General features: G+C 41.1%; 2 protein-coding genes across 8 annotated transcripts in view; one reads left to right on the top strand and one right to left on the bottom strand.

The window, feature by feature from the left end:
• lama2 (laminin, alpha 2) overlaps positions 1-24,574 on the top strand; it is a 145,565-nt gene extending 120,991 nt beyond the window's left edge. For 2 of the 5 annotated variants that reach the window (XM_029496081.1, XM_029496080.1), the window contains 27 exons: positions 68-73; positions 781-935; positions 1,055-1,198; positions 3,180-3,313; positions 4,774-4,933; positions 5,025-5,149; positions 5,497-5,659; positions 5,940-6,084; positions 6,208-6,346; positions 6,684-6,695; positions 7,461-7,581; positions 9,049-9,204; positions 9,926-9,979; positions 12,867-13,015; positions 13,194-13,370; positions 14,902-15,055; positions 16,739-16,828; positions 19,979-20,091; positions 20,451-20,544; positions 20,799-20,894; positions 21,116-21,196; positions 21,326-21,403; positions 21,656-21,734; positions 21,828-21,959; positions 22,076-22,206; positions 22,489-22,708; positions 22,907-24,573. In XM_029496081.1, coding sequence (XP_029351941.1) covers positions 68-73; positions 781-935; positions 1,055-1,198; positions 3,180-3,313; positions 4,774-4,933; positions 5,025-5,149; positions 5,497-5,659; positions 5,940-6,084; positions 6,208-6,346; positions 6,684-6,695; positions 7,461-7,581; positions 9,049-9,204; positions 9,926-9,979; positions 12,867-13,015; positions 13,194-13,370; positions 14,902-15,055; positions 16,739-16,828; positions 19,979-20,091; positions 20,451-20,544; positions 20,799-20,894; positions 21,116-21,196; positions 21,326-21,403; positions 21,656-21,734; positions 21,828-21,959; positions 22,076-22,206; positions 22,489-22,708; positions 22,907-23,067 — 3,269 coding nt within the window. In that variant the 3' untranslated portion in view covers positions 23,068-24,573. Of the gene's footprint in view, positions 1-67; positions 74-780; positions 936-1,054; positions 1,199-3,179; positions 3,314-4,773; positions 4,934-5,024; positions 5,150-5,496; positions 5,660-5,939; positions 6,085-6,207; positions 6,347-6,683; positions 6,696-7,460; positions 7,582-9,048; positions 9,205-9,925; positions 9,980-12,866; positions 13,016-13,193; positions 13,371-14,901; positions 15,056-16,738; positions 16,829-19,978; positions 20,092-20,450; positions 20,545-20,798; positions 20,895-21,115; positions 21,197-21,325; positions 21,404-21,655; positions 21,735-21,827; positions 21,960-22,075; positions 22,207-22,488; positions 22,709-22,906 lie in introns of all 5 variants that reach the window. The other 3 variants (XM_029496077.1, XM_029496079.1, XM_029496078.1) reach the window with 3 other exon arrangements.
• Positions 24,575-24,824: 250 nt separating this feature from the next.
• LOC115037434 (regulator of G-protein signaling 6-like) overlaps positions 24,825-26,392 on the bottom strand; it is a 59,803-nt gene continuing 58,235 nt past the window's right edge. For 2 of the 3 annotated variants that reach the window (XR_003840464.1, XR_003840465.1), the window contains 2 exons: positions 24,924-26,258; positions 24,825-24,842 (listed from right to left, as the gene is read on the bottom strand). Coding sequence is in view for 1 of the 3 variants with exons in the window: in XM_029495980.1 (XP_029351840.1) it covers positions 26,208-26,258 (51 nt within the window). In the remaining 2 variants the exon portion in view is untranslated. Of the gene's footprint in view, positions 24,843-24,900; positions 26,259-26,392 lie in introns of those variants that run through there. The other variant, XM_029495980.1, reaches the window with a different exon arrangement.

Genomic DNA, 26,392 nt, shown 5'->3' with positions numbered 1-26,392 from the left:
CATTGCAATGACCTTAACCCAAACCTGATATTTTTTCTCTCTGTCTCTCTTTTTTCAATCCCCACAGCCATCAGTATGTATATTTCACTTCCCTCAATATATGTATTTTCCGCTACAAGTGGTGTACCAATACAATGTTGTAATTATTAAGTAATGCTGAGAATAATGTTAATTCCCTACCAATACATATTTCTCCACATTTGGTTGCAAACCATATTGAGCTGGAACCCTTAAAGTTACCACTTTGATGAATGTGTTGTTGGGTTTTTTTTTTGTTTTTTTTTCTGCATTATCAGTATCTACTGTGTCATTATTATCTGATTCCAACAATAGTATTGGAGCACCACCCATTCATTTTATTTATCACCTTTAATATTTGTCCAGTAAGCAGTAATTGCTTCTAATAATGCCTCTGTTCTGCTCTGCCCGGCTGGAGCATGAGAGCTCTGCACACTGCACAGCATGGGACTTCTTGATTTCTTTGTCTATATATACATCTTTTTTCAGTTTCAAGCCTTGTATATCATGTATATTATGTACTAGTAAATGGTGTAGAAAAGGTTTTCTTTGAATGCTGAGTTGCACTAATGCACTTTCTCCATCGTTCTCGCTCCTCCTCAATATTTCTTCTCCTTCTTTGAGTAATATCAATGAACTCGTCGGCTGCCATTATTTGTCATCCTCTCTGCACCCTGTACGCGCTCTCTCGGCTAAAATGTGCCGTATTGTGCCGTGCCGCTCTGTGTCACTCCTGTGCTTTATCTCTCTCTTTACTCTCAGTCCACGCTGCAGGAGCCAAAGTGAAGGATTTAGAGGATGAGGCCGATAGGCTGTTGGAGAAGCTGCAGCCAATCAAGAAGCTGCAGGACAATTTGAAGCGAAACATCTCACAAATCAAGGAACTGATCAACCAAGCCAGGAAACAAGCCAATTCGGTAAAGGGTCCAGACACGTGTGCAGCTATCAGTATATGTTGACAAAAAAGGCCCTTTTACTCTGATGTTAAAGGATACTCATTGCGACACTTTTCTCTTATTTTTCCTCTTTATCCCAGATTAAAGTCTCAGTATCATCGGGTGGTGACTGTCTCCGCAGTTACCGTCCTGATATCAGGAAGGGGAGGTACAACACCATCATCCTTCATGTTAAAACCACTACACCCGATAACCTGCTTCTCTATCTGGGATCAGCCAAATATGTAAGTGTTCTGCTTTCTTAACAAGTATCCAGCAGCAAATGACTGCTGAGGTCAAAGTTGGGTTCCTATTCTGTCAAATGTATTATTGATAGAATAACATTGGACCCAGACAGACATGTTTCTACTTTAACCATAACTGCATCTGCGATACGTCCCATTCACAAACAAACCAACTGTTTCCTGTATGTGGAGAACTATGACAAAGATTTACAATGATCAGTATTACACATTTTCAACAATATGCGCTTCCATGATGATAATAAATTGCTGCATATTAACACCCGTTAACTTTTGGTGGAAACCATTATATCTTTATGACTGCAGAAAAAAAAAAAAGGTCAAACTTTGTCTGCAGTATAAGGCGCTTTTATTACTGCTGACAAATCCAGTTGACAGTTTTAAATTTCTGGAATGTTTCATATTAAAGCATTAATCATTTTTAATACAATGTGGAGGTGCTCTATATTGTGTAGCATTTATCACAATTGAAAACGCTACTGTGGACAGAGGGAAGCTTTCCTCTCTCTCAGCCACACACACACACACGGCCCACACACTCCCTGAATGATTTGTGTAATGTGAGAATAATTAATACTTCTTGACACTTACTCACTAACGCCCCTATAAACACAACAGACTGCTGTTTTAAGGTACCAGTGATAATCCCAAAGTGTGCATATGTGTGGATAAGTGTGCGTGTGTGTGTGTCTGTGTGTCCTAATGAGCAGCAGGAATTAACAAGTTTATGTTATCTGCTTTACCCTGATTTCCCCCGAGAAATCATTGCTATGCTTCATCTGACTGGGAAGTCTTGAACATGCATTTTTGTGTGTGCATGTGTTTGTCTCTCTCACTAATACTCTCTAATTGCAAAGATTTCTGTATGAATAGTAATGGTGCGTGAGTGTGCATGTGTGTGTGCGTGCGTGCACCTCTAACATTTCACTAATAGTGTGTAATGCTGGTTGAATAATAACGATGCTGGCCTGTGATCTGTGCTAATGAATAATCGTCATTACCCTGGAGTGACTAGAAAGATAAGTGTGTATACCTGTTTTGTGTATGTGTGTCATTTGCGTCTTCAAATGTGACTCCCTAATAATCCATAATTGTGTATAATACTATATGAATAATAATGCAGTGAGTGCGTGTTTGAGAGGGTATCCAGATGAGAGCATACGCTCAAAATCCTCCTATTAATTTTTTTTTTTTTTTTTTTTTGCCTCATACATAAATAATAAGATCATTAATCAAAATACAGCAAGCTCTTCTGAAAATCCACTTACAGAGACAGATGGAGAAAAGTTTGTACCCTCAGAATAGATCAGAGCTGGGTGTTCTGAGCTCTCTTCACTCTTTCACTATTCTCCTCATGATAAATAGTCTCAGGTTCTCTGTAGTGAGTTATAAATTGCGATTTTGGGACACTTATTAATCAGCGTGATCTTTGCATTGCCATCAACCGTGTTGCACATTTCCCTTTCTGTTCAATCAGGAGCAAAGATGAACCTCCACTTTGGGCAAATATCAGCAAAATGTATTAAATGCTGTAAAAGTTTCGAGCCCATTATTTGATTCACATCGAATGTTTTGTTCTTTGCACAGTTTAATATGCGCCGTACTTGTGGGTTTATATGCCAACCTGGCCGTCGCTGAGATTTGTGAGCTCACTTTCCTCCAAACCCAATTCTGTGGTGTAGTTCCATTTGCAGACGTGTGGCCCTTTGAGGCGGATTTCATCACCTCAATTACATGTCTAACTAAAAGTAATCTGGCTTCTGGATACGGTAAAATCAAAACTAAATGATAATAAACAGACAGGCTTTTTCATTGAACCTATATTTCTCTAGCTCTTCCCCTCCCTCTTGTTGTATTGAGCTCATTTACTGACGCAGCGAGTTATCGCAGACGGTATAGTGCACAATTTCATATGTCTTCAGTTCACACGCAGTAAATTTAGCTTTTGTCTTCTGTGTCTCAGGTTGATTTCCTGGCCTTGGAGATGCGTAAGGGGAAGGTGAATTTCCTGTGGGACGTGGGCTCAGGTGTGGGAAGGGTCGAATATCCCCATCACACCATCCACGACGGGAACTGGCACAGAATAGAGGCGTCTCGGTAAGAAGTGCAGACACACACACACACACACACACACACACACATCGCCATACTTTTTGTTGCACTGACGCACACATCATGCAGTGCTCCTTATTCAAACAAGCTTCTGAAGCAGAATGGTCACATCTAAGAAACCGCAAATGCATGAAGCACGTTTTGATGACTCACACAACTTAGGCAGCTCGTGCACTTACATACATATTCACAAATACTTTATATACGCAAAAGAAAGAGAGCAAAGAGAGCCACTTATATGCAAATGTGTAGTACTTACCTCCACATCCTGCATTTTTTTTTCTCCAATGGAAACCAAGTATTGTTCTAATGTCATCCCAACGGCTTTACATAAGTTCCTACAAATGTGTCGCACTTGTAGTTTGCTTTGCTTTTGAGTGTCCAGTTCTTTTCTTCCAATTATTAATGTCATTATCTTCCTGAAAGTTGAACCAGTTTTTTTGTTGTTTTTTTTTTTGTCACTTGCCTTTTTTCATAATTTTTATGGAAATTCACAGTTCTCCTACCTGCAGCACCGTATTGTCCAAATAATTCCCAAGAGGGCTTAATAATAGTGCGTTACAACTGCCGTTGGTAATGACAGGTGCCTTGCAAGTAATTGACAGAAATCAGAACACCACTTAGAAATATTTGCAACAACTTTTCAAGGCTTCCTTTACTCACTACGAATTACGTGCTCCTTCAACATGGACATGAGTCAGCGTTGGACCTTTTGGTTATCACTCCAAAATTTGGAGTATTTTTTTTTTCGCCACAGAGCTCATTTAATCATGTTCTGGATCTGTGCAACTAACTGGCCATAATCAAATGTATAATAACATTAATTATATTTTTTTATTCACCTTACTTGGACTGCAACCTCGTCTAATCAACATAAACGAATGTAACAGCAGAAACAAAAACAGCCTCACAACCACAGGACATCATTTAATTCACACTGCTGTACAAACATGTCTCTTCACATGGGAAATCAAAAGTTTTCATCCATGTCAGCCCACAGCAGATCATTACACTGATACGGTGTGATCAATCAGAAAGCCGAAGGTAATGCTGTATACATTTAGACTGGCTGAAGATGTTAGAGGCACTTGAAATCACTTTTTGTGAGCTCTCTGTGCTAAAGATGAATGATAGACACAGTGTGGAGCCGGTTTGTAGCGGAGGAATCTCTGAGCTGTACAATGAGATTAATCTCTGCCTTGGAGTTTGTTTTTGGAGCAGAAACAGCATTGCCGTGTTGTGTAGGGGAACATTTTTAAGACTGATAGTCTGTGTGATCCCAGCGGAAAACACCTTTGGGAAATCTGTGGGATGGAAATGCACGGCGCAGGTGGGATGTTTGCTCAGTGTGAGCAGGTCTTGTGTTAGATTGTCTGTCTTCCTGGAGAGACGCAAACAAAATAACATCAAATCCCATCTCAGTTACTCCTTCTCTCTGTCTGCAGTAACGGCTTGAATGGTACCGTATCAGTATACCCTCTGGAAGGCTCCATGGCTGGTATGATGCCGACCCCGGCCAGTGCCAACTCGCCCACGGCCTACACCATCTTGGACGTGGACCAGAACGCCTACCTGTTTGTAGGAGGATTACTCGGCACCGTGAAGGTATCCAAACGTCTCCCTGTCTTTGCATAGCGACGCCCAGAACCTCTCTGTCTCCTTTAGCTGTCTTATTTTTGCTTCCTCTGCCTTCCAGAAAGCGGATGCAGTGAAAACTACAACGTTCACAGGCTGCATGGGGGAGACCTTCTTGGACGGTAAACCCATCGGCCTGTGGAACTACAGAGACAGACAGGGAGACTGTAAAGGATGTTCTGTCAGGTGAACAAGCATCTAGCCACAAAGTCTTCGTACTTTTAATACATTTCAATTCAGTTGTATTCCCCTTTTTCTTCTTTGCTTCGTGCTTTTGTTACACACAGCATGTTTATTCCAGATATTCTAAAATCATTCATTTTCACGTAGCTTCTATATGTCGCCCAACTTGGTTTGTGTTACAATACAGCTTATGAGATCAAAACAATTCTGCATTCAGTCAATTTTCCTTCTCTCTTTTGTTGCTCTTTTATTATTCCTGAGGCGACTTCATCATATTTGCTGCTTTGCATTTCAAACTCGGGCTAAAAAATTTTCAGTAAACCAATAATAAAGTGTCTGTGTTTCTACAGCCCACAGAGCTCAGAAGCCGAGGGAATAGTCCAGCTGGACGGCGAAGGCTACGCCGCAGTGGGACGACCCACAAGGTGGAATCCCAATATTTCCACTGTGACTTTCAAATTCCGCACTTTCTCCTCCGATGCCCTACTTATGTATCTGGCTACTGAAGATATGGTACGTATGCAGCAAAGGAAAAGGGCATGAGTCTCTATTCATCCAGGTGAAGTCATGTTTCACATCACATTTTCAGTCACTCCACAGCTATTGCAACAGTAAAAAAGCCTTTAGTGTTCAGGCTACATTCATTAATAAAGCAGTTTGTATCATTTTTGTCAGTGCATTGGTAGGTTTTTCTATTTTTTTAGTCTCAGAACTTCTTTTGTTTTTGGGGCCCATGAACCTGATTCTTTTTAAGTCCTCACAGCGTATTTTCCCCGGCTGTCGCTCTGTATAGAAGGACTTCATGTCGCTGGAGCTGTCAGAGGGCCAGGTGAAGGTGAACTTTGACCTCGGGTCTGGGGTCGGCAGCGCCATATCAGCTAACCGCCACAATGATGGAAGCTGGAAATCCATAACCATGTCGAGGAACAAAAAACAAGGTACATGCAAAACTGAAGACAACGGACAAATGATCAGATACCTGGATTGTGACGGAGGGGAGGAGACGCGTACAATCTTTGTCTATTGTGTTGTTATTTATGCCCTTGTAACTGTTTATAAAGCTACGGTGACTGTAGTGGACATCGACAGCAACGCTGAGGAGAAAATAGTAGCCACATCTCAGGGTTCAGCTACTGGCCTCAACCTCAAGCAAAACCAGAAAATCTATTTTGGAGGCCTGCCGACGATCGGAAACTACAGGTACAAACACACGCTGCTGCTGTAATTCATTCATTTGCTAATTTAGACATTCTCATACAGATGGATTCAACATAAAAAGTGCTGTTCTACCGTTTGTATGTGTTGTGAGACTGTCTTGTTGTTATATAATGTACTGTATAATATAAGACAGACTGTTCGATTGGCAAACAATCAGCCTCATGGCAGCGCATGATAACACCCACACTCACACCTTTCAGTCTGTCATTGAAATGTTGATATACCAGCACACACAAATTGACTAGTTTAAATGAGTCGTCAGGTGAAACCATGTTCTTGAAATGTGCTAATGCTTTGATATCATGTTTTGTCTTAACAGCATGACAGCCAGGTAAATAAAAAATAAATAAATGCATTTCATAATCAGACACACAGAAAAATGCTGCGAGCTGTGAATTTCCCTCTGCATGAAACGTAGCCACGCTAATGACGCTGTATAGCCCGCAATGAATTTGTCTTTGTGTCTTGGCTGGCACCTGTAGGCTCCTGCTCTTCCACTCGGCAGCTAGGAAGCACTTTCACTGTCCTTTTATTAATCTGAATTAGACGTTTGTCTGCTCAGAGACATTTAGGCACATTTTCTCACATTTGTGCCTCTGCCTCAGAGGCATTACTGCCTGTAATTCTATTCAAATTGTATTGCAGGATCTAAAGTATCTCTACCGTTTTTGTTTTTTTTTTTGTTTTGTGCCGCTGCGAGCAACAGTTGTTTTTTTTTTTTTTTTTTGCTAAGCTACAATAATTTACGGAAAACAATTACAATGTGGCGCATTACTATGCTAATAATATTCTGTGGGATCCACGATTATCTGACAGTGTTTTCAATTTTGTTCTTGAATATAATGCAACCTGAACACATTCTGACAGAGCATAGACATAATAAAGCCAAAGGTTTCAACGTGGATAATGAGGGCAAACGACGTATTCAGATTATTCTTGTTGATGCTCAGGCGTCACTTATCATGTATCCAAAAGCATACATGATGCAATAGCTTCACTGCTGCAGTAATTCACCTTTTTTTGACGCTACGCTGCTGAGGGACTGGTCCTCATCTATTAATACGCCCACCTAAAAATAATTTTAACTCCTTTATAGGTCAGAGGTCACGCTGAAGCGGTATGCAGGCTGTCTCCAGGATATTGAAGTCTCCAGAACTCCATATAATCTCCTCAGTAGTTCAGATTATACTGGGGTCACCAAAGGATGTAATGTAGAGGTAAGAGTGTCCACTTAATTGCAGTCTCATAATTCTGTAGTGCATTTAAACTCTTAAAAGATTATATTGCATAAGTATGCCTGTCTACTGATGTGTAGATTCAGCGCTGTGTGCCATGAAAGTCACATAACTTCTTACGAGTTAATATTTTAACAGAGTTAGTAGAGCATATAACGCGTGACATTCTGCATTTAAAGCACAGTATTCGCATAATACAGTTATGTCAATGCATTTCTTTATAGTAGTACTTCTATTTCATCATGTTTATGTAGTGAGTGACTGAAAAGAGGACAAATAAATATACATATACGGAAAATTAACATTCTATAAATTTACTGAACAACCTTGACACACACTGACTGATATCCTTCTCACCTCTTGACCCTGTTTTCTCTTTTAACTTCAGCGTTTCTCTTTCACTGTTAGAAAGTCAAGTTGTATCTTCCTATGTTTTATGCAAAACATAATGTAAAGAGAGGACAGGAAAGGCAATAACTAATTGAGATTGTTCTATGACCTTCATTTTCCTCATACCTACATACTGTTTATGTATGCATTATGTTTACATCATCACAAACGGTTTTGATTCTAAGTGGAAATGTTCAATAGACATTTTTCATATTTCGGCATCCTCGCTTCAGCAGACAGTATTAAAGTAGTAATGTGGAAAGTCTCAGCTTTAATTTGAGTGGGAAAGTGAATCAAATAAAATGCAGGCTTTTTAGTGCGACTTCCTGCAGTATCGTAGTCCAAATAAAGGTGAAGGTAACAGCAGACGGTTCATAAGTTACCAGGGAAAGTTTAAATTAACTTTTTAATCCATGAAAAAAATATTTTTGGATGAAATTTGGAAGGTTTTTTTCACTTTGTGACCTCAGTGTTTTTCTAACTTTTTAACGTTACCTTCTAATTTCATTCACTGGACTCAAACTGATTCAATTCCAATGAACATCTGTATCTCTGGGGTTGTTTTGAAGTTTTGATCAGTTGTGTCCGCACACTCTTACACAGATTCCACATTTCAAATTCATACAAGACATTCACCATGATTACTATGCACCTGTCCCATTCATACCAGAGCCAATAAAGAATAAAGGCCCAGGGTGTGTGTAGCGAAGGTTTCTCTATTTCCCTTATCTTTTTTTTTTTTCTTTTAGTGTCCAACCTTCACTGCTACAGAGACTAGTGTGTTGGTGCGTCTGACTACTTCCACTTTTACAATCACAATCAAACAAATGAAAAGTGGATGATGTCACATTTGATGGTTTTCGTAGCACTGCAAGTTGTTTCCTTTATGAGTAAAACCTCAGCCTGAGTGAAACCAAGGGGCGAAATTTGACTCGATCAGTCAAACTTAAATAAATGTTCTATCACTTAGATTTTTCCATCTCAAGTCAAATTCAGGGGGCTACATAAATCCTTGACAAAAATGGAAATAAGAAAAACAGTTTCATCTCTGTTTTGCAGAACTTGTATACCGTCAGCTTCTCTAAGCCAGGATACGTGGAGCTGGGCGGCCTGCTGCTGGATGTCGGCACAGAGATCAGCTTGTCGTTCAGCACCCTGGCTGACGATGGAACCATACTGCTGGCCGTAGGCGGAGCCCCACCAATCGGCCAGAAGGTCCAGTTTGATCTACATACTGTAGTAATTCAATCCAGATGTTGAATATGTTTGTTAAATTGTAAGGATCGGGTTTAGTTAGACTTTTGGGGAAAGAACTTGACAAGAAAATACAAACTGTTCATTTTCAGGCTAAATATTTCCACTCATTATTATCATGAAAACTATTTGTTTATTTATATAGTAACTTGTAGAAAGATGCTGCAGTTTTTCATTTCCAGCTGTATTGTACAGTTCTGGCTAAAAGACTCTGAGTTGCATGAGAATTGTTTATCGTTCCGGCTGAATATTCTCTATATTGTTCCTTTAATTAGTACCAGAGTCCAAATAGATTATGTTTCCAATGAAAACTGAGTCAGACTCACTTTTCAGCTTGCAGTTGCAATTTAATGTACAGCTCGGCCACAAAAAGTTAGTTTAACTTTTTAAAGCTGAAATCATTTTTCAAACATTGCTGTTCAATTGAGGTCTTTTGGTTCAAGTGAATTATAAAAGAACAGTTTACTACAATTTTTATCTATATAGTCTCTTAGAGTTTCATTCATCAGTGTTAAAATAGTTCTAATAACAAAGCAGTCATAACTCAGTTTCACCTCGTTAGAAAACGAGTTGCTTATAAACCAGCATATATATTCATGAAATGATACAGAAACTAGGTGACGCCGAAGATGAAAAGTTACATATGTATGCTCACATTCTCCTGAAAATCTTTCCACTAAAGGGCCTGAACGCAAACCTCGTCAACTCCAAGCGGAGACGCAGGCAGTTGTTGGAGGTGGGTTCACCTAACGCACACCAAAGTACCGTCCCCTTCCTCTGAGTGAATGACGTTTTCATCAGTGCATATTAATGAGATTGGCATTTGTTGGCAGCCAGACTAATTGGATTGTCTTTTATCCAAAGCAAACACACACACGCACACACACACACACAAGGAAATATCAGTTTACAGACGCACAAAGACATTTTGTGGCTGCTGATCCATTGTATAGCAGTTAGCATAGCTTTTAGCTGACCATGCAAAAGGTACACACATATGTGAGTGATGTGTCCATGAGTGCATGTTAATGAGATTTGAGTTTTTTTGGCCACTGTGCTGATTTGATTTTCCAGCAGCTAAAAAAAAGAACATGCTGACTCACCCCCACACACACACACGCACATGCACATTTTTTTTCTAATCACCGACAAATAAAGAAATCCATAATTTGATATGGGCTAAACACACGGATACACACCATGTCTTTGGTGCTTTTTCACATGTATTCATACTTGTGAGCATATGTGTGTGTGTGTGTGTGTGTGTGTGGTGCCAATTCCCAAGTTTGTGTGTGTTTTACCATGAGGTGTTTTTTGTGTGTCTGTACTTATGTCTACATGTAGCACATTATGTAGCAGGACATTAATCACAGGAATGCAAAACTGAAAGTGAATGCATGTTTATGTGAGTATGTGTGAGAGTGTGTGTACGTGTGCGTGCAAGGGAGAGAGGACAAAGGTTACCTCTAGCTTATCCATCATCACTGGTTGTTGGGCGCATAAATCTATTTTTACTAACTACGCTGGCAGGCAGGGCGTGTGTGTGCGTGCGTGTGTGTGGAGAAAGGTTAAGCGAGGTTAAAAACACCATCAACTCAACTTGGCCCTGACTAATGGATGTTTTAGAGAGGGACAGAGACGGGGACAGAAGACAAAGCATGTAGGGATGGAAGAGGGAGATTTAGAAGTGAAAGGAGGGGAAAATGAAAAGATGTGGCGAGTGTGATAGACGGATGGAAAGAAAAGGAGGAATAAAACTGCAAATGAGGAAAGTAAAGAAGGAAGATGAGAACATGGGAAATGTTGAAAAATGTCTGTTAAAATGTCCTAAACATTTGGTGCAGATTTATTTTTCTGTTAGTTGACAGTCAGCTTTATGTATTGCATTTGTTATCTAAAAGTGACAAAAACCGAAACTTGGGGTTTGTTGTAGATTAAACCAGCTCCCCTAAAAAAATGTAGCGGTACCTTCATTTTTTTTACTTGTTTTTTTATGAACAGCTCAAAAGTGAGGATTTCTGTTGTTTTTCACCTAAAGTAGCTGAATACTGAAGGCAGCAGAAGTTCGCGTGTGCACGTTTTTTTGTGTGACTGGCTTTCTCTTGAACATAGGTTTGTGTGTGTGTGTGTGTGTGTGTGTGTGTGGGTGTTTGCATGCATGTTAGCTCCACAGTCCGCTGCTTCTTTCGTAGTTGTGTCTCTGTGTGTAGCTTCCCTTCTCTTTATAAGTGTATTTATACAGTAAGTGTCTGTGTGAATTCATGTAGAATAGTCCGTGTGTGTGTGTGTGTGTGTGTGTGTGTGTGTGTGTGTGTGTAAGTGTGAGTGACTGCATGCCTTTGTATCTATCTGTGTCTGTGTGTCTGTATGTGTGCATGGAGGACGGTGCAGCAAGAGGCATGTTGTAGCTACATCTCAGTTCAATTTGTCCCCGACCTCAAATTGAAATTCCATTTTCAGGTGGTAAATTGTCTCCCACTTCGCCCTCTGGCACACAGTGAATTAAAATTCAAATTAGCCTGACCCTGCACCGCTGCTCTCCAGCACCTCTCTGTCTGTCTCCCCCTTTCTCTCTCCCCCGTCTCTATCTCGCTTGCTGTTTTGCTCTCTGCCCTCTCATCTCTTCCCCCTATTATCCTCTCCTCTCTGTTCCTCTCATCTCTTGTTATCCTTTCCTCCCCGCTCTCCTCTCCTGCCCACCCCCCACTCATCTCCCATTTTCCTTCTGCCTCTTCTTTGCTCTTTAATCTGCAGTCTCTCCTCCCTCTTGTTTGTCTTTTCACCTCCCTTATCCGCCTTTTCGTATCTCATCTACTTTTGTCCTTCCTTTTTCCTTCCCGCCTGTCCCTGACAGACATTCAACAAATTTTGACATAGACAGAGTTCAACACAAGTCGAGCGAAACATTATTTTCCTCCCATAACAAAGCACCAAGAACAAAAAACCAACCAAGGAGAAAGGTTAGGAAAACCCTTCGATGCTATAACAGATTGCTTATTAATATCTTTACTTTACCGCAGTAGATACAAGCACATATATCAATTTCACATTAATTTTTTGAGCTGCCTGATAATGTTTATCATTGTTTGATTGACCTTTCTAGACAATTCCAAGGTTTGACCAAAAGAGTGAGTCAAGAGTGAACTTTCACCTGCAGCTCTTTGGTTATTTTTTAAATTACCGTTGTAAGTTGTTCCTGTGCAGCGATTGATTTTGATATGACACGATCATACATTTTTGTTTTAATCTGACTATCATTGTGTTTCATCTGTGTCTCCAGATACAGACGATTTTCTTTGCTAAATAATTCACACCCATGCTCGCATTGTTAGTGAGGTAGTTGGCTCAACATTAAAATGGGACTCCTCCCTTTATCTCTTGTGTCCTGCACAATTTTCAGTTTTTTTTAATTACACATACCTTTTCACTTTAGGCTTATCTAATCAGTCATCATGGACATATTGCCCTTATTTTTCGGTGTTATGAGAAGTATGTTTTGGTCCTATTGTGTTTTAAAATCCAAAGGCCCCCTTTCATCCTTTTCATCTCCTCTCCCCATCTCTGAGAGTAATTTGGACGGGGAGATTTCTTCAACTAATGAACTTTATCTCCGACTCTTGCAGCCCTTCCTTTCAGTCATGCTGAACAAAGGCTCTCTGGAGGTTTCGTTGTTTACCGGCAGTCATTTGCGTCAAGTCATCAGGCGACCTGAAGAAGGCCCGTTGAATGATGGGAAGGAGCACTCACTGCGAATAGAGCGATTCACCGGCAGGTTAGTGTGTGTGTGTGTGTGTGTGTGTGTGTGTGTGTGTGTGTGTGTGTGCGCCATGTTAAGTCTAAGTTGATGTTTCCTTTCCCGGCGGAAATGTTTTATCACTGTTGAAAATTTTTTATACTCTGTATAATCCATTTAATATACTGGGAGTTTGATTGTGTGTGTTCATTACCAGATCCTTTGCAGTTCAGGTGGATGAAGAGCCCAGGAGGGAGACAAAAATTCCCAATGATCAGCCAATCCACTTGCAGCGTATCTTCCTCGGTGGTGTTGCTGCAGAGGTAGAGCAGACGTCCAGCAGACCCATCGTCCCGTTCCAAGGATGCATTTGGAACCTCATGGTCAATGCTATGTATGTAATATTTAGTCTATATATACAGACTGGGCATGGCCAGATGTTCATTTCTCAACACAAGGCGCTTCAAAATCCTCCTTCACAAACATTAAATAGGGCTACAGCACAGCAGCTGTTCAGTTAGTCAACTGACAATTCTTGTTTTATGTTTTTCTCGCACAAACGTCAAATTTCTTCAGTTCCAGCTGCTCCTAAGTGACAGGTTCTACTCTTCTTTAACTGGATAGTAAATTTGATTTATTCATTTTTTTTTATTTTTGACTTTAGTTGGATGTTGGACAAAACAAGCAAAGCACTCACACTCAGCCAAAGTATTCGTCAACCCATTTAGAAAATATTCAGCACGATAAGCAATATTGGCTAATAATTAGCTGCAGTAAATCGGACAAATTAAGCAATTAAGTGGCTTTTTTAAAAATAGTGTGGCCATTTACAGCTCAAAAAAGAGTTGTTGTTTGTTTTTGGTTGGGTGGGTGGGAGGTTGATGTATCCTCAGTCTAATGTGTTCTTGACATAACTAGATGAATAAGGCAAAAGTACAGAGTCAGCGTTTGAGTTTGTATATTTTCTGTGTTAAAACACTGACACCAACAAAACTGACCGATTCGCTTCACATCAATTCCCTTCGGAGTACACCTTAAATGTTGGCCTTAAACCTGCTGTAGTGATACTCAAATGGGGCAGCTTTAGCGTTTTGTCCTAATCACCTGAATGTTTTCTGGCAGGAGACGGACGACAGGCCTAATTCTGACCTCATACACTGATGGGTTAAAGCTTAGTTAATATGATTGCTGGGGGCCATGATGATGTTGATGATGATGTTCATAAAGCTAGTGCCTCTCTGCCTGAACAACAGTAATAGAGCTGTCCAACATCATAAACATACTCATAACTCAAATTATACTCCCCTCTCATCTTTGTGTGTTTGTTTATTGCTCACCTCAATTCACCCCTTTTACCCCAAAGCTGTAACTTGTACTGTGTCATCAACTGTTCTGTAGGCGTTATTTATCGAGTTTATTTATACGCCAAAAGTGAGATAGCTTTATATACAAAGTTTATATATACACAGATCACATTTACACATGTGATACATATATATGTATATATATATATATATCTATATATTTATATGTAGCATAATTTTTCATCCTACTATTCATTAATTCTTTCACTCATACTGTTGAAATAGAAATCATGTCAGTGAACTTTGAATTAGTGTTTTAGTGTAAAGCTGTTCATTCACTTAAGAAAGCACACATTTAGGCAAAGGAGCATCTGTGAAAGTTCAAAATGTTTAAAAGAAATTCACACATAAGTGAAAGCTAGCATGCTTTTCTGAAAAATGCATCTACCAGCACTGTCAGTGCTTTTAGCATTAACACCATCATCATAAATCCACATCTCAACACGTTTTTTTTTTTTTTTTAAGTTAAGCAAACCAACTTTTTGCCTCCCTCCAGTAACGTACTAAATCTCAGTGTCAGCTTAACAGCTAAGAGTTTAAAAATGTCTGTCCACCTCTCAGTCTCTCAGACTTCTCCCAGCCCGTGTCCTTTAAGAATGCTGAAATCGGCCAGTGCCCCATCCTCGCTCCCGCGCCACCGCCACCTCTGCCGGAAGAGGAGGAGCGGCCGCCCCTGACCTCCGCCCCTGCTACACCGCCCTCAGAGCCCACTGCTGTAAGTGGACGAAATAAACATGATGGCAAACATACACAATATATGTGTACATAAATTTTTTCTTAAAAATCGTAGGTATTCATATTACACTACGGCCCTTTATTTACAGTGATATGATGAGCACTGACCCATCGGCACATATGTGCAGATGTACTTCAGACATATATAAAGATGCAGCAGTAGGAAGAAGGTCACACCAATATAAACATGTGTCCTTCTCCACTATATCATGGTGACTCACTCATGCAGACACACACACACACCTATTTCTCTGGTGAAATGCAGCCGTGGCCTCGCCATGTTAGCTTAGCGTTTCATCACACAGCACTTGCACAGCCCATTAACTCTTCTTTATAGTCTCTTTAGCCTTGTGCAACTAAACTCCTCCTTTTGGCAGCTTGTCATATAGCGCAGTGCCATCGCTGTGCCACGCGAGGCTAACTGTGCATGCCATTTATGCTTTATGAGCCCACAGGAGCCAAAACACCCAGCTACCATTTAGCCTCTATGCTAAGATGCTGGCAGGCAGCGAGTCATTCATCTCAGAGGTTTTAGTATCGGTGGTGGGCAGGATGCAATTCATAGACTTATTATTATATTATAGGTCTTACTGCAGTCACAGGTGATCAGATACTCAGTTACCTGGTAAACTACATCTCTTTAAAGGACATTGATCATGAAGCACAGAGCCAAAGCTATAGTGAGCTACGCTTTGCCATAACTCTGTTCTCGGTGGTTTATGGGCTGCAGGTTCATCTGCGTTGTGATATAAACTCCAGTCTGTGTGAAGCCATAGTTCTTTTACTCCCCATATACTTAACTGAAGTTGAATGTAGGCCCCTAGTCATATTTCAGACCCTCTGCACAGGCTAATTACCTTTCTATTTTGTTTGTCACATCACAGTTTGTTGATTACAGAGAGCCAAAGTCCCCTTTGGGTTAGGCTCTATTCCAAAGTATATTTTTGTATTGAGTCTTTCTTTGATCTTTCTGAGAGGCTGCAACATGATGCTGGGTTAGTCTGATGATATCTGAAGTCACTTGGGGTAGCTTTTATACAATCCAACAACACAGTAAATAATTTATTTTACCCGTCTTTATATTTATAGAAGTCCGTATGCTAATTAGTCACTACGTATAAATATACATTAATTGGAACTAGCTGAGCGTGACCGACATCTTGCCGTTAAAACAGATTGTGCCACGTGACGTGGCTCATTATCATTAAAAGCTTTTGTTGTGGGAGTTCTCAGATGTATTTGAACCACCCCCCTTATCATTTTTATTTTTCCCACCACACAATGGCTGGAAGGCGGGTTGATTTACGAAGACAACTACCAAATGTAGACTATCATTGAATCAGTGAATTTGTTATTTACACCTTTTCCTGTTAGTTAAATGTAACTTCTCCTCCAGATGTGACAAAACCAATCGTAGTCAGAGTCTAACAACGGAAGAGAGGCTCGTCTGTCAAAGTGTCCAGTCATACAATTGAAATTACACTTCAAATTGTGCTAAAAAGGGGAGGCCAGAGTTTAAAAGTCTCTTCATACCTTTCATGTTGTTGACCTGACTGCCTGCCTGTAGCTGATTGAAGGGGCTGTTTGCTTTGATTGTCGTCATCCTAGCTCTGTGGCTGCTGCTAATCTACTTCCTTCCCACCTCCTAAATGCTGACCTGTAGGAGTCCAACCTCCCTTCAGCACCTGCTGCCACACCTACTGCTGCTCCTGCGGCCCCAGCCACTGCTAAGCAGGACCCCAGCGCTGACTTGGTACACACACACACACACACACACACACACATATTGATATATAATACACAGTCAGGCTTCGCTTTTGCGTCATGAGGAATGAACTCTGTCACGTCAGGTTTCAGTTTCCTTATATGTCTTTTAGCCATCAATCTGAAATATCCAAATTTAAAACTGTTTAAGATTCCAGTGAACATTCATGTACACTTGGAGCCATTTTTCTGGCCACCTGACGTGGTCTCTCCACCAGCTCATGAGGGAAATATAATAGCATATTATTTTGCATACAAACGTCTTACTATATTCACCAAGAGGCCTCTAATTGTGTCTGCGCTATGAAGTCTGTTTTCACTAAAATTGGATTTCTTCTGTTGAAAGCAGTTAGAGTGAACCAAAACAGTAATGAATGATGCTAAAATTGAGTATGTTAAAAAAAAAAAAATGTACAGTCGCTGGCCTGCTCTGCTTGATCAGCTGAGAGTTATGCTTTTATGAACATGACGTATGAAAATGTGACTTGTTGTTCATCCATCCAGTTACAACTTTTCAGGCATTTTCAAGTGTTTTAAATGAACTCGCTCCTTTAAACTGTGAGTGGAACTTCAAGACTCACGAATGGAGCAAACTGTCACACAATTTAGTGTCCGGTAATGTACACTTGAGAAGTACAGTAAAACATGTGTAAATTAAAACAAATCAGATTTATTTGTAAAGCGGTATTGTATAGATCCCCCAATGAGCAAGCACTTCGACAGTGGCAAGGAAAAACTTCCTTTAAGAGGCAGAAACCTCAGGCAGAACCAGGCTCGGGGGGGCGGCCATTTGCCTCGACCGGTTGGGTTGAGAGAGAGACTCAATGCTACCAAAGGTCAAGAGAGTAGCTTCTCTGAAACCTGCGGTACATTAAGCAGAGCCTGGACTCTCAACGGTGATAGAAACTTTAAAGATACGCATACACAAGGCTGGCTTCACTTACACTCACACACACTTATACAAAATCCCAACTAAAAGACTTCTGATTCTATTGGTGTGACCTCCAACCAAAGACTAGTCGCTCTGAATGGAAGGCGATCTTCCTATTGTTAGCTTAATGGAAAGCGAGGGGGGAGGTTGAAAGAGGACAGAAGAAAGAGAAGGGTAGAGAGGAAAAGTGCAGCCATGGAGGAGGAACGAGGAGAGAGCCTTTCTGAACAGAGCCTTTTGTTGGTTTAATGGAAAGACGGAGGGGAGAAAGGAGAGGAAGTGGGAAATGAATGAAAGGAGAGGGAAGGAAAGAACTTCTGAGCATGTGACGTCTCCCTTTTGTTAGATAGGGAGAGAATGGGGGTGGGGGGTTGAAGAGGAGGAGCGGATATGAGGACGGAGCGCGATAAGAGGTGAGTGCCAGCTGTAACAAAGCAAGGTCACGCTGTGGAGAACGTCTTCACTTGAAAGAGAACAAGAGAGGAGAGGAGATTAAGACACACATACACACAGACACTTGATCGTCTCAGATCCCCTCTTCAGCTTTGTCTCACACATGGACGGCAGGTATGGCAGAGCTGCTTTGTTACTTAATAGTTGATACAATTGATATATTCAATAGAGGAGAGCAGAAGGGCCAGACAGGAAATAGGAAAAAGAGATCGGGGGAAAGAAAAAAGGAAAGTGCAAGGGAAAGAGCAAGAGAGGACCGCGGAGCACGTGGTGACAGTGGAGATGAGATAGGAAAATAGAGAGGATTCAAAGGAAGGTAGGACAATAATGGAGAAAGTGAGAAAGTAAAGGAGACAGGATGGAGAAAAGTGCCAAGGAGGAGTGAGTAGGAAGCGAAGAAGAGAGTTGAGGATGGAGGAAGGATGAAATAAAAGAAGTGGAAATTCAGCAGGGTGTGAAAAGTCAGAACAGCCAAAGAAGTAGGAAGGGAAGACTTGAAAAGGGTGAGAGGAGAAGGCTTAAGGAGACTAAAGAAAGGGAAGCGGGCGAAGACTGGAGAGGAAAAGGAAAGTAAAGAATGAGATGAAAGCTGGGCGATGCTGAAGGAGAATTAAAGAGAGATGGGGAAGCAGGAGACATAAAAAATGATGAGAAGTGGGAAGGAAAGCAAGAGAGGGGATGAGCATTGCAGCATGGAGGAGAGGAAAGGAGAAAGCAAGAGGACAAGACGAGAGAGGAAAAGGTGTGAGTACCAACAAAAGGCCAGTAAAAAAACATGATAAAAAGTTAAGCTGCTGGGAGCAGAGAGGAAGATCTGAAAGCACCAAGGAGAGAATGAGTTGGGGAGAAAAATGGAGAGCAGAGATGGACAGAATATGTGAGGTGAAAAGGAAGGCGAAAGTAAAGGTCTGGAGAAGAAAGCAAAGTAATAGTAGGTGTGAAGATGAAATCTGAAAAACAAAGGAAGACCTTCAGGGGAGAAGAAGAGCAAGTGGAAAAGGGAGGAAAGACAACTGTGAGGGAAATGAAATGAAAAGTAAGAAGGCGTCACATGTATTACAACACTGACACCCTCTGGTTGATGGCTGAACTCCTCCCTGGAAAAGGGGGGCGGTTAGTTTGATCTGCTGAAAGAAAACCCAAATCTGACTGAATCTAAACTGCTGCCAGATGTTTGGTTTAGATGAAAGGATTCATGAGAATGAAAATGTTTTGATGGCTAAAAAAGTTAGCTGTTGCTGATTTGATCTGATGAGGAGGAACACAAAGTAATTAAAGGTGATCAGATTTTAAAAAGCCATGTGCTGTATTTTCAAATAGTCATAACATGGTAAGCCTTTTTCATTTTTATCCGTTTCTGGGTGGCGCTGAGCGTTGGAGCCAGTCCCAGCTCACACTGGGTGGGGGCGGGGTCACCAGTCCATCACAGGGCCGACACACATTGTGTAGTGTGTATGTGTTATACTGTTTTAATTTGAAATATATTCATGTCCCATTGCACAAACGCAGATTTCTTCTTCTTTTCAGACTTTGAGATAATCTCTGTATCTCCTCATCTACTGATATCTTAGAGTGCTATTTGATGACCTTCATGACCAATTATCCCTTCAGGTCGCCACACATCAGAAGCAGAAGCCCTGTTAGTTTGACTGAAGTGTGCGTCGCCTTGGTGTTAAACTTCCTGTTGACGAGAAGCAATAGGAGCAGTGTGGTGAAACCTGTCAGACTAACTGACATGCCGTGTCCCGTCCTCAGGACTCATGTGCATCAGCCGTGGCCCCGACGGCGCTGGAGAAGGCCTATCAGTTCGGACTCACCAGGAACAGCCACATGAGCTTTGCTTTTGATGACACCAAAGTCAGAGAGAAGTAACTATTCAGAATGAATCATTCCATCGGTTTAAATAGTTTATTTTTGCTGTAAGGGGGCTCAGACTTTTGTGCCTGTTTATTTACATTCTGTGGACGCAGTGAGGCAGCCTGCTGTCCAAATCAAAATTTATTTTTCATTATTCTGAGCCTCTGTCAGCACTAGAAAACATAATCGAATACCAAAATGGATGTCTGACTCACTCAGAACTGCAATTTATCTCACGTGCTATTTATGATGATATTATGCACTATATTGGGATGAATACAAATCTGTTTCACCGTGACCAATATTAAATGGTTTACTTGTGTACTTCCAGCGTTCAAAGATCCATGTTTTTGTTTTTGTTTGGTCTCAGGCTGACATTGGAGTTTGAGCTGAGGACAAAGGAAGAATCTGGACTCGTACTCTACATGGCGAGAATCAACCATGCTGATTTTGTTTCCATACAGGTATGAATCTCCTGCTCCGATCGTTCTTAAGAAGTAACCCCATCTATGACACGGAATTTCATCTGCTTGCTGCCTGGAATTCGTTCCACCAGCTATAACAAATAAAAACTGTTCTGCTCACTTTTGAAGGAGCTGTACCTTCTTGGTATATTTCTGTTATAAAGCATTACATGTTTCTTTTAGCCCAAATTCTTTCATAGCTATTCTAGTAAAGAAAGCATGAAAAATGTAAATTGTAATCTCTCCACCTGCAGATCAAAGATGGACAGATCTGTCTGGGGTACGATCTTGGTCATGGGAACATATCTGGCTGCGTTCCCTTCTCCATCAATGACGGAAACTGGCACAAGGTAAGTGAATTCAATTTAATTTTCGGTAGCAGTTTGCATGCAGCAGTTTCAACACATGAGCACACTGAAAAGATGGACACAAATCCTTTCTTAAAGGACTGCCAGAGTAAACATTGTCTTTAACTTTGCATTTTGAAGACAGAAATAGAGGAATAAAAAGTGACCTGATGAGATCACGTTACATGTTTGTTCCCTTCCTGTTGTCCATCTCCTCTTTTCAGATCCGTGTGACCCGGAACAAACAGAGAAGTATGCTTCTGGTTGACAGACGATACAGTAAACAGATGATCAGTCCAAAGAAGGTACGTTCAACGTGAAATTTCCTCTACAACTGAACACGACAGTCACAGTTATTACATATAAGTGTAGTACGGTTCATTGTCAATAAGGATCATTTTCATTTGCATTAATAATTGATTTTCTCTTACCAGGCTGACCTGTTGGACGTGGTTGGAATGCTGTATGTTGGTGGATTACCACTGAACTACACCACCAAGAGGATAGGACCAGTAAGAAACACACACACACACACACACACACACACACCTTTTTGTATGTCAGTACAAGATGCCATATTTCCTCTGTGTAGTTAAGACTGCTTAATTAAGGTCCACTGTTACTTCACTCTTGGGATTCTGCCCCATTTCCTGAATGTGTTGGATCAATCCTTTTTAAAGTTGGGGATGTTTCTTTTTTGTGTGTGTGTGTGTGTTGGGTTTTAAAATGATGTAACACAATAACCAGATCCTCGCTGTTGCCAGATTCTCTACAGTATCAATGGATGCATTCGTAGGCTGAAGATGGAGGGAAGTCCGGTGAGCACGAAGGCAGCCGCCACTGGTAATGTTTATTTATTGTACTTCTGTCATGGTACATATACAGAAGATGCTTTTCTCAATACTTCGAGTTGTTGGTGATATTTTCTTTTCCAAGGACGCTCTGTGTCCACTGTTGAAGACTTTGAACTGGACATGACCGCACCCACTTCCAGTCACATGGTAGGAACGTGCTTTGTCGACACTGAGACGGGCACCTACTTCGACGGCACCGGCTACCTGAAAGCAGGTGAGGTTGCAGACAAAAACTCAGGATCTCTGAAGGGGGGGGGGAGAAGCAGGGTCACCTTTCCTGTTAAAAAAAAAAACAGAAAGTAATCCCTCTCTGCATCTCTCTTTATCTAGTCTCCTCCTACAGGGTGGGTCTGGATGTGTCCATAGAGCTGGAGTTCAGAACAAGCAGAACCAACGGAGTGCTTTTGGCCGTCAGTAACCAAGCCAACGACGGACTTGGCCTAGAGATCGTCCAGGGCAAGGTACATAATGAAGGAATCGTTTCTGTTTAAATCAAACTGATTTTGTCGTTATGGTGGCGTTTTAGGCAAAAGTTCAGTACCACTTCAGTACCATCATGAAGATACAGCCAGAAGCTGGTTAACTCATAATAAATAAAATGTGTGGCCTGGGTACATCTAGCAATAAGATTAGTTTTCCCTTTAGTGCATACATATGTACTGCAACACTGATCTCCTTATCTAACTACTCACTGCATATAAACATTTCTTCACTTGTTTCTACATTCTTTCTCCTCTCTGTAGCTGTTCTTCCACGTTGACAACGGAGCCGGACGAATCACAGCAGAGCACGTGCCCGAGGGAGAAGGCTTCTGCGATGGCCAGTGGCACGCCGTCACTGCCAATAAGCTTCGCCACCGGGTGGAGCTGGTGGTCGACGGGAAGCAGAGCCAAGCAGAGAGCCCGAACACACGCTCCAACACCTGCGACACCAATGACCCCATTTATGTTGGAGGATATCCCAGTACGACCGCCTGCTAGCACATTTTTGAAAACAATATTTAAAAAAGGCATAAACACACGAGCCAACAAATTAATATTTTATCTGCTTTGGAAAATTTGTCGTTATGATGCCAAATTCAAGTGGAGCAGCCACAGTACACATTTTGTATATCATTGCACAAAGTGTGTTACAGGACGTGTTTGTGCTTCTTACTTACAGGTGGAGTTCGTCAAGCGGCTCTCTCCACCAGCGCGTCCTTTAGAGGTTGTATGAAGAACCTAAAGATCACCAAGGCTGCTAAGATCATGGCCGTGCAGTTCAACAAGGCCCTGGAGATTAAAGGAGTCCAGCCTCTGTCCTGTCCTGCTGCAGCAGCCTAACTGGTGCCACAGAGCGTCAGCCTTCGTTGTGTCCCCCCTAACACTTCTCAGAGGAGCTACGTAACACTATGAGGTGCAAAGTTTGCAGAATGTTGTTCACAACTCAGCCTTTGAAGCTGCAATGGGCATTTTTGTATTGAAATATAACCGCACCTATCTCCCTGTTATCACAAATTTTGGAATATGGAACTGGGTGTGCATTCTCTGGAAGCCCAGTGCCAATGTAAAGGATTTTTTTTTTTTTTACAAACATTAAAACCCACAGTGGGAATGAGGCAGAAAATTTTTAATTAACTTCAGGCTGCACAGACATTTCAAACATCTCCATCTTGAGGCTGTTTGGATTTAAAGTCGCCAATTTAGTTTGCAAAGACAAATTTAAATTGATAATTAATAATTCAAATATCAGCCTCACACACTTTCAATGAGACCCCAAACTTTTTTTTGTACAGTGTAAGACTCTGGTCAATAAATCTATAATGGTTTCAAATTAAGGTCTCGTGTTTTAAAATGATGCATAGTTTGTCCTGATGTGCAGGAAGTTAATAGTATTAAGGCTTGTGCTGTGGTTGCAGGTGCTAAAAGTATTCATTAATTCTACTCTGGGAAATGTTTGATGTGAAAACTAACCCAGCTTTGTTTCAGTCAAATCCCTTTTGAAAAGGTAGAACAGGGTATGTTGAGTCATACATTTTGATTTTTTTTTTTTTTTTTTTTTGTTTCTCAGAAAAAAAAAAGTTTATATATTCATCAAATTTTTCTACGTTTGTCCTTCATAAACCTTGTTTCCTTTTTTAGTCAGTTAAGCCAACGAAATCAAACAGTGTGTAGTCAATACTCTCTCCCTCATGTCAACAACACCGTAGGCTGCGTTGGACTTATTTAGATCTAGCGTTCTGAAAACAGCCTGGAAAAGGTTTAAAGCCAGAAGAGCTGATATGAAGCCCACTGCAGTAACACGGCAACATCATTGATGTTGAGTAGATGATGACACCAGTAAAAATTTCAATGGGTTTACGTTCTGCAACATTCCACAATCTACTGCCAATAAAACTGACTTGATCCAATGAGAAATTTCCACACAAGCTGGAACTTGTAATTCTCGTCTGTAACGTTAAAGTGGCAAGTTAAAAGGTACAAGGTTTCTGCAGGACCCCTTAATGGCTTTCTGCATGGTGTGCCCAAAACTGCATAAGTGGATGTTTCTGAAATATATTCCTGACAGCATCACACAGATTGTCCTGTCCTTCTTTAAACTGCAGAAATCCCAACCTGACTGTCTGGACTGGTTTGCTTGACACGTTGGAAGAAATGTAATTTTATTTATTTATTTTGATAAAAGTGAGCAGGGGCCTAAAAGTTTCACTAGGTGGTGCTGTTGTTGGAGCTTTCACAGTTACTGTCCACTCCAGTTTAACACTAATCTCCACTGCTGGTTTCCCCCTTAAAGAGTTTCCAGATTTTCAAGCTACTCAAGTTGACCACATTGGCATTATTACAAATTAATTACTTGTTGGAATCTTGCTAATGGCGAGAAATGATCATCAACATTTAATTATAAAATATAATTGCTGTCTGGCTTTTTTTTTTTTTTTTAATCCTGCATGTACATTATTGAAACATTTCAGCACTTTAATTCCAAATGCACTAGAGGGCAGTGTGTGACTATAAAGAACGAAGATGTACCTGGTTGGAACTGCTGACAAAGTTCAGAAGCTGGTGTTTGGCTCCACTACCCCTGGAAACGTGACAAGGGATGGATTTCTTTGCAGCTCCTGGAGGAGTTAAATGGACACACATGAAATAACAGGCCAAGTTCCTCTATTTGTTTTTTTAATGCATTCCTCTTTTATTACCATGGTCCTCTTTTACATAAGGTGAAGAATGATAAGGAGTCCAGCCGACGAGATCTCTTTGTGGCTGCCTGAAGTGGAATGTTTGAAGATAGGATACAGTAAAGTCTAACATTAGACCAACCTGTGTGTGTGAAGTCGCACACCCCTTTTTGTGATAGTATCACCCAGTCCTAACCTTTTAGTGACAACAAGATTACACCTCAGTCTGCTTGGTGCAATTTTACAAGGCTTTAAGGAAAGCTTGCTATATTTAGACAATGTGCTCACAGAAGGCAGTGGTACTTTTCTCTTACACCATGTGCAATAATCTAAAAATTAATATAGAACAAATGCTTCATTTTTTTTCCTTCATGCAGTTGCTTAGATTTACTGAAGATGAACTCCACAGTCTGTGTTGATGGAACTATTCGTCTGACCACCAAAAACAAATGAATAAAGTTTACCTGTTTGCCGGGAAAGATTTACTGTACCAGAGCAGGTGGCTCGAGGAGAAAATGTACAAGTTTTCATGTAGTTTTAATCATTCTGTAACAAGCATAAAAACACACATTAGTTTATATGATTATAGGGCGTGTAAACACTTTGATGTTGGACACCCAGAAGTGGTGAATCTTGTGTCATCTTGCACGAGTTAATTGCTCAAAAGGCTCATTTACTAAGAAGTCGGCACACTTCTCCAACCTGGTTCCCCAGTAAAGCAAAGCATCCTTGTGAAGCGTGAGAAGGAGTTCAGTTCAAGAGTGCAGACGTTTCACTGTAAAGCCCTCCAACCCTCTTTTTCCCTTATATCATCCTATTAAACGATGTGAGAGAAGACAGCTAGCTACAGCGTTGATTTAAGTCTCTTTTTGACATCAGTCAAGGCATTCAAGCATTCCACGTTTATATCACTGACAGTAAAGTGAGAGCCTCCTTAGCTACCGTATTAACGAGTGTAGATAGTAGATAGAGAGAAACAACAGAGCCTGCTATGGTGCAGGCTGTTCAGTAGAAACCTCCTAAGAAGAGCAGAATTGTTTTGTATTTTTTTTTACCCCACTACGCCGTGACAGCATTGTCCTGATGTCAGGTCTGGTGACTTATTGCATGCTGTCGGTCCTCTTGAGCTAATCTGAGCAGAGTTTTTCCCAACAAGGTGGCGGCAGTTCAATCCAGCAGTCCGTTTGGCACCCTCACGCGCCTCCTGCGGCCACACCCATACACCCCAGGGTCCTTTTCCGCCTGCTCCCCAGGTGTAAGCAGCTCTTCTGGGTATGGTTCCTCCTCCTCTGCATCCAGGCCTTGTCAGGATGACTGCATGAGGCCCGTCAGCCGTTTGCCCGTCAGTGACTTACCCTAGGAGGTAACAGCAAGAGTGAGGGAGGTGACGTTGACAACTGTTTAAATGCTATCAACTTAAAAGGCTTTCCTGAGGATTCAAAAAGTAGAAAGACTGGTGAAATGTTTTATATGTCACAGCAGTAAAGGAT

The sequence above is a fragment of the Echeneis naucrates genome, chromosome 24 (assembly GCF_900963305.1).
Source record: "Echeneis naucrates chromosome 24, fEcheNa1.1, whole genome shotgun sequence".
NCBI lineage: Eukaryota > Metazoa > Chordata > Actinopteri > Carangiformes > Echeneidae > Echeneis > Echeneis naucrates.
Note: the sequence above shows the minus strand (reverse complement) of the source record. Positions and strands in the feature narration are given on the sequence as shown.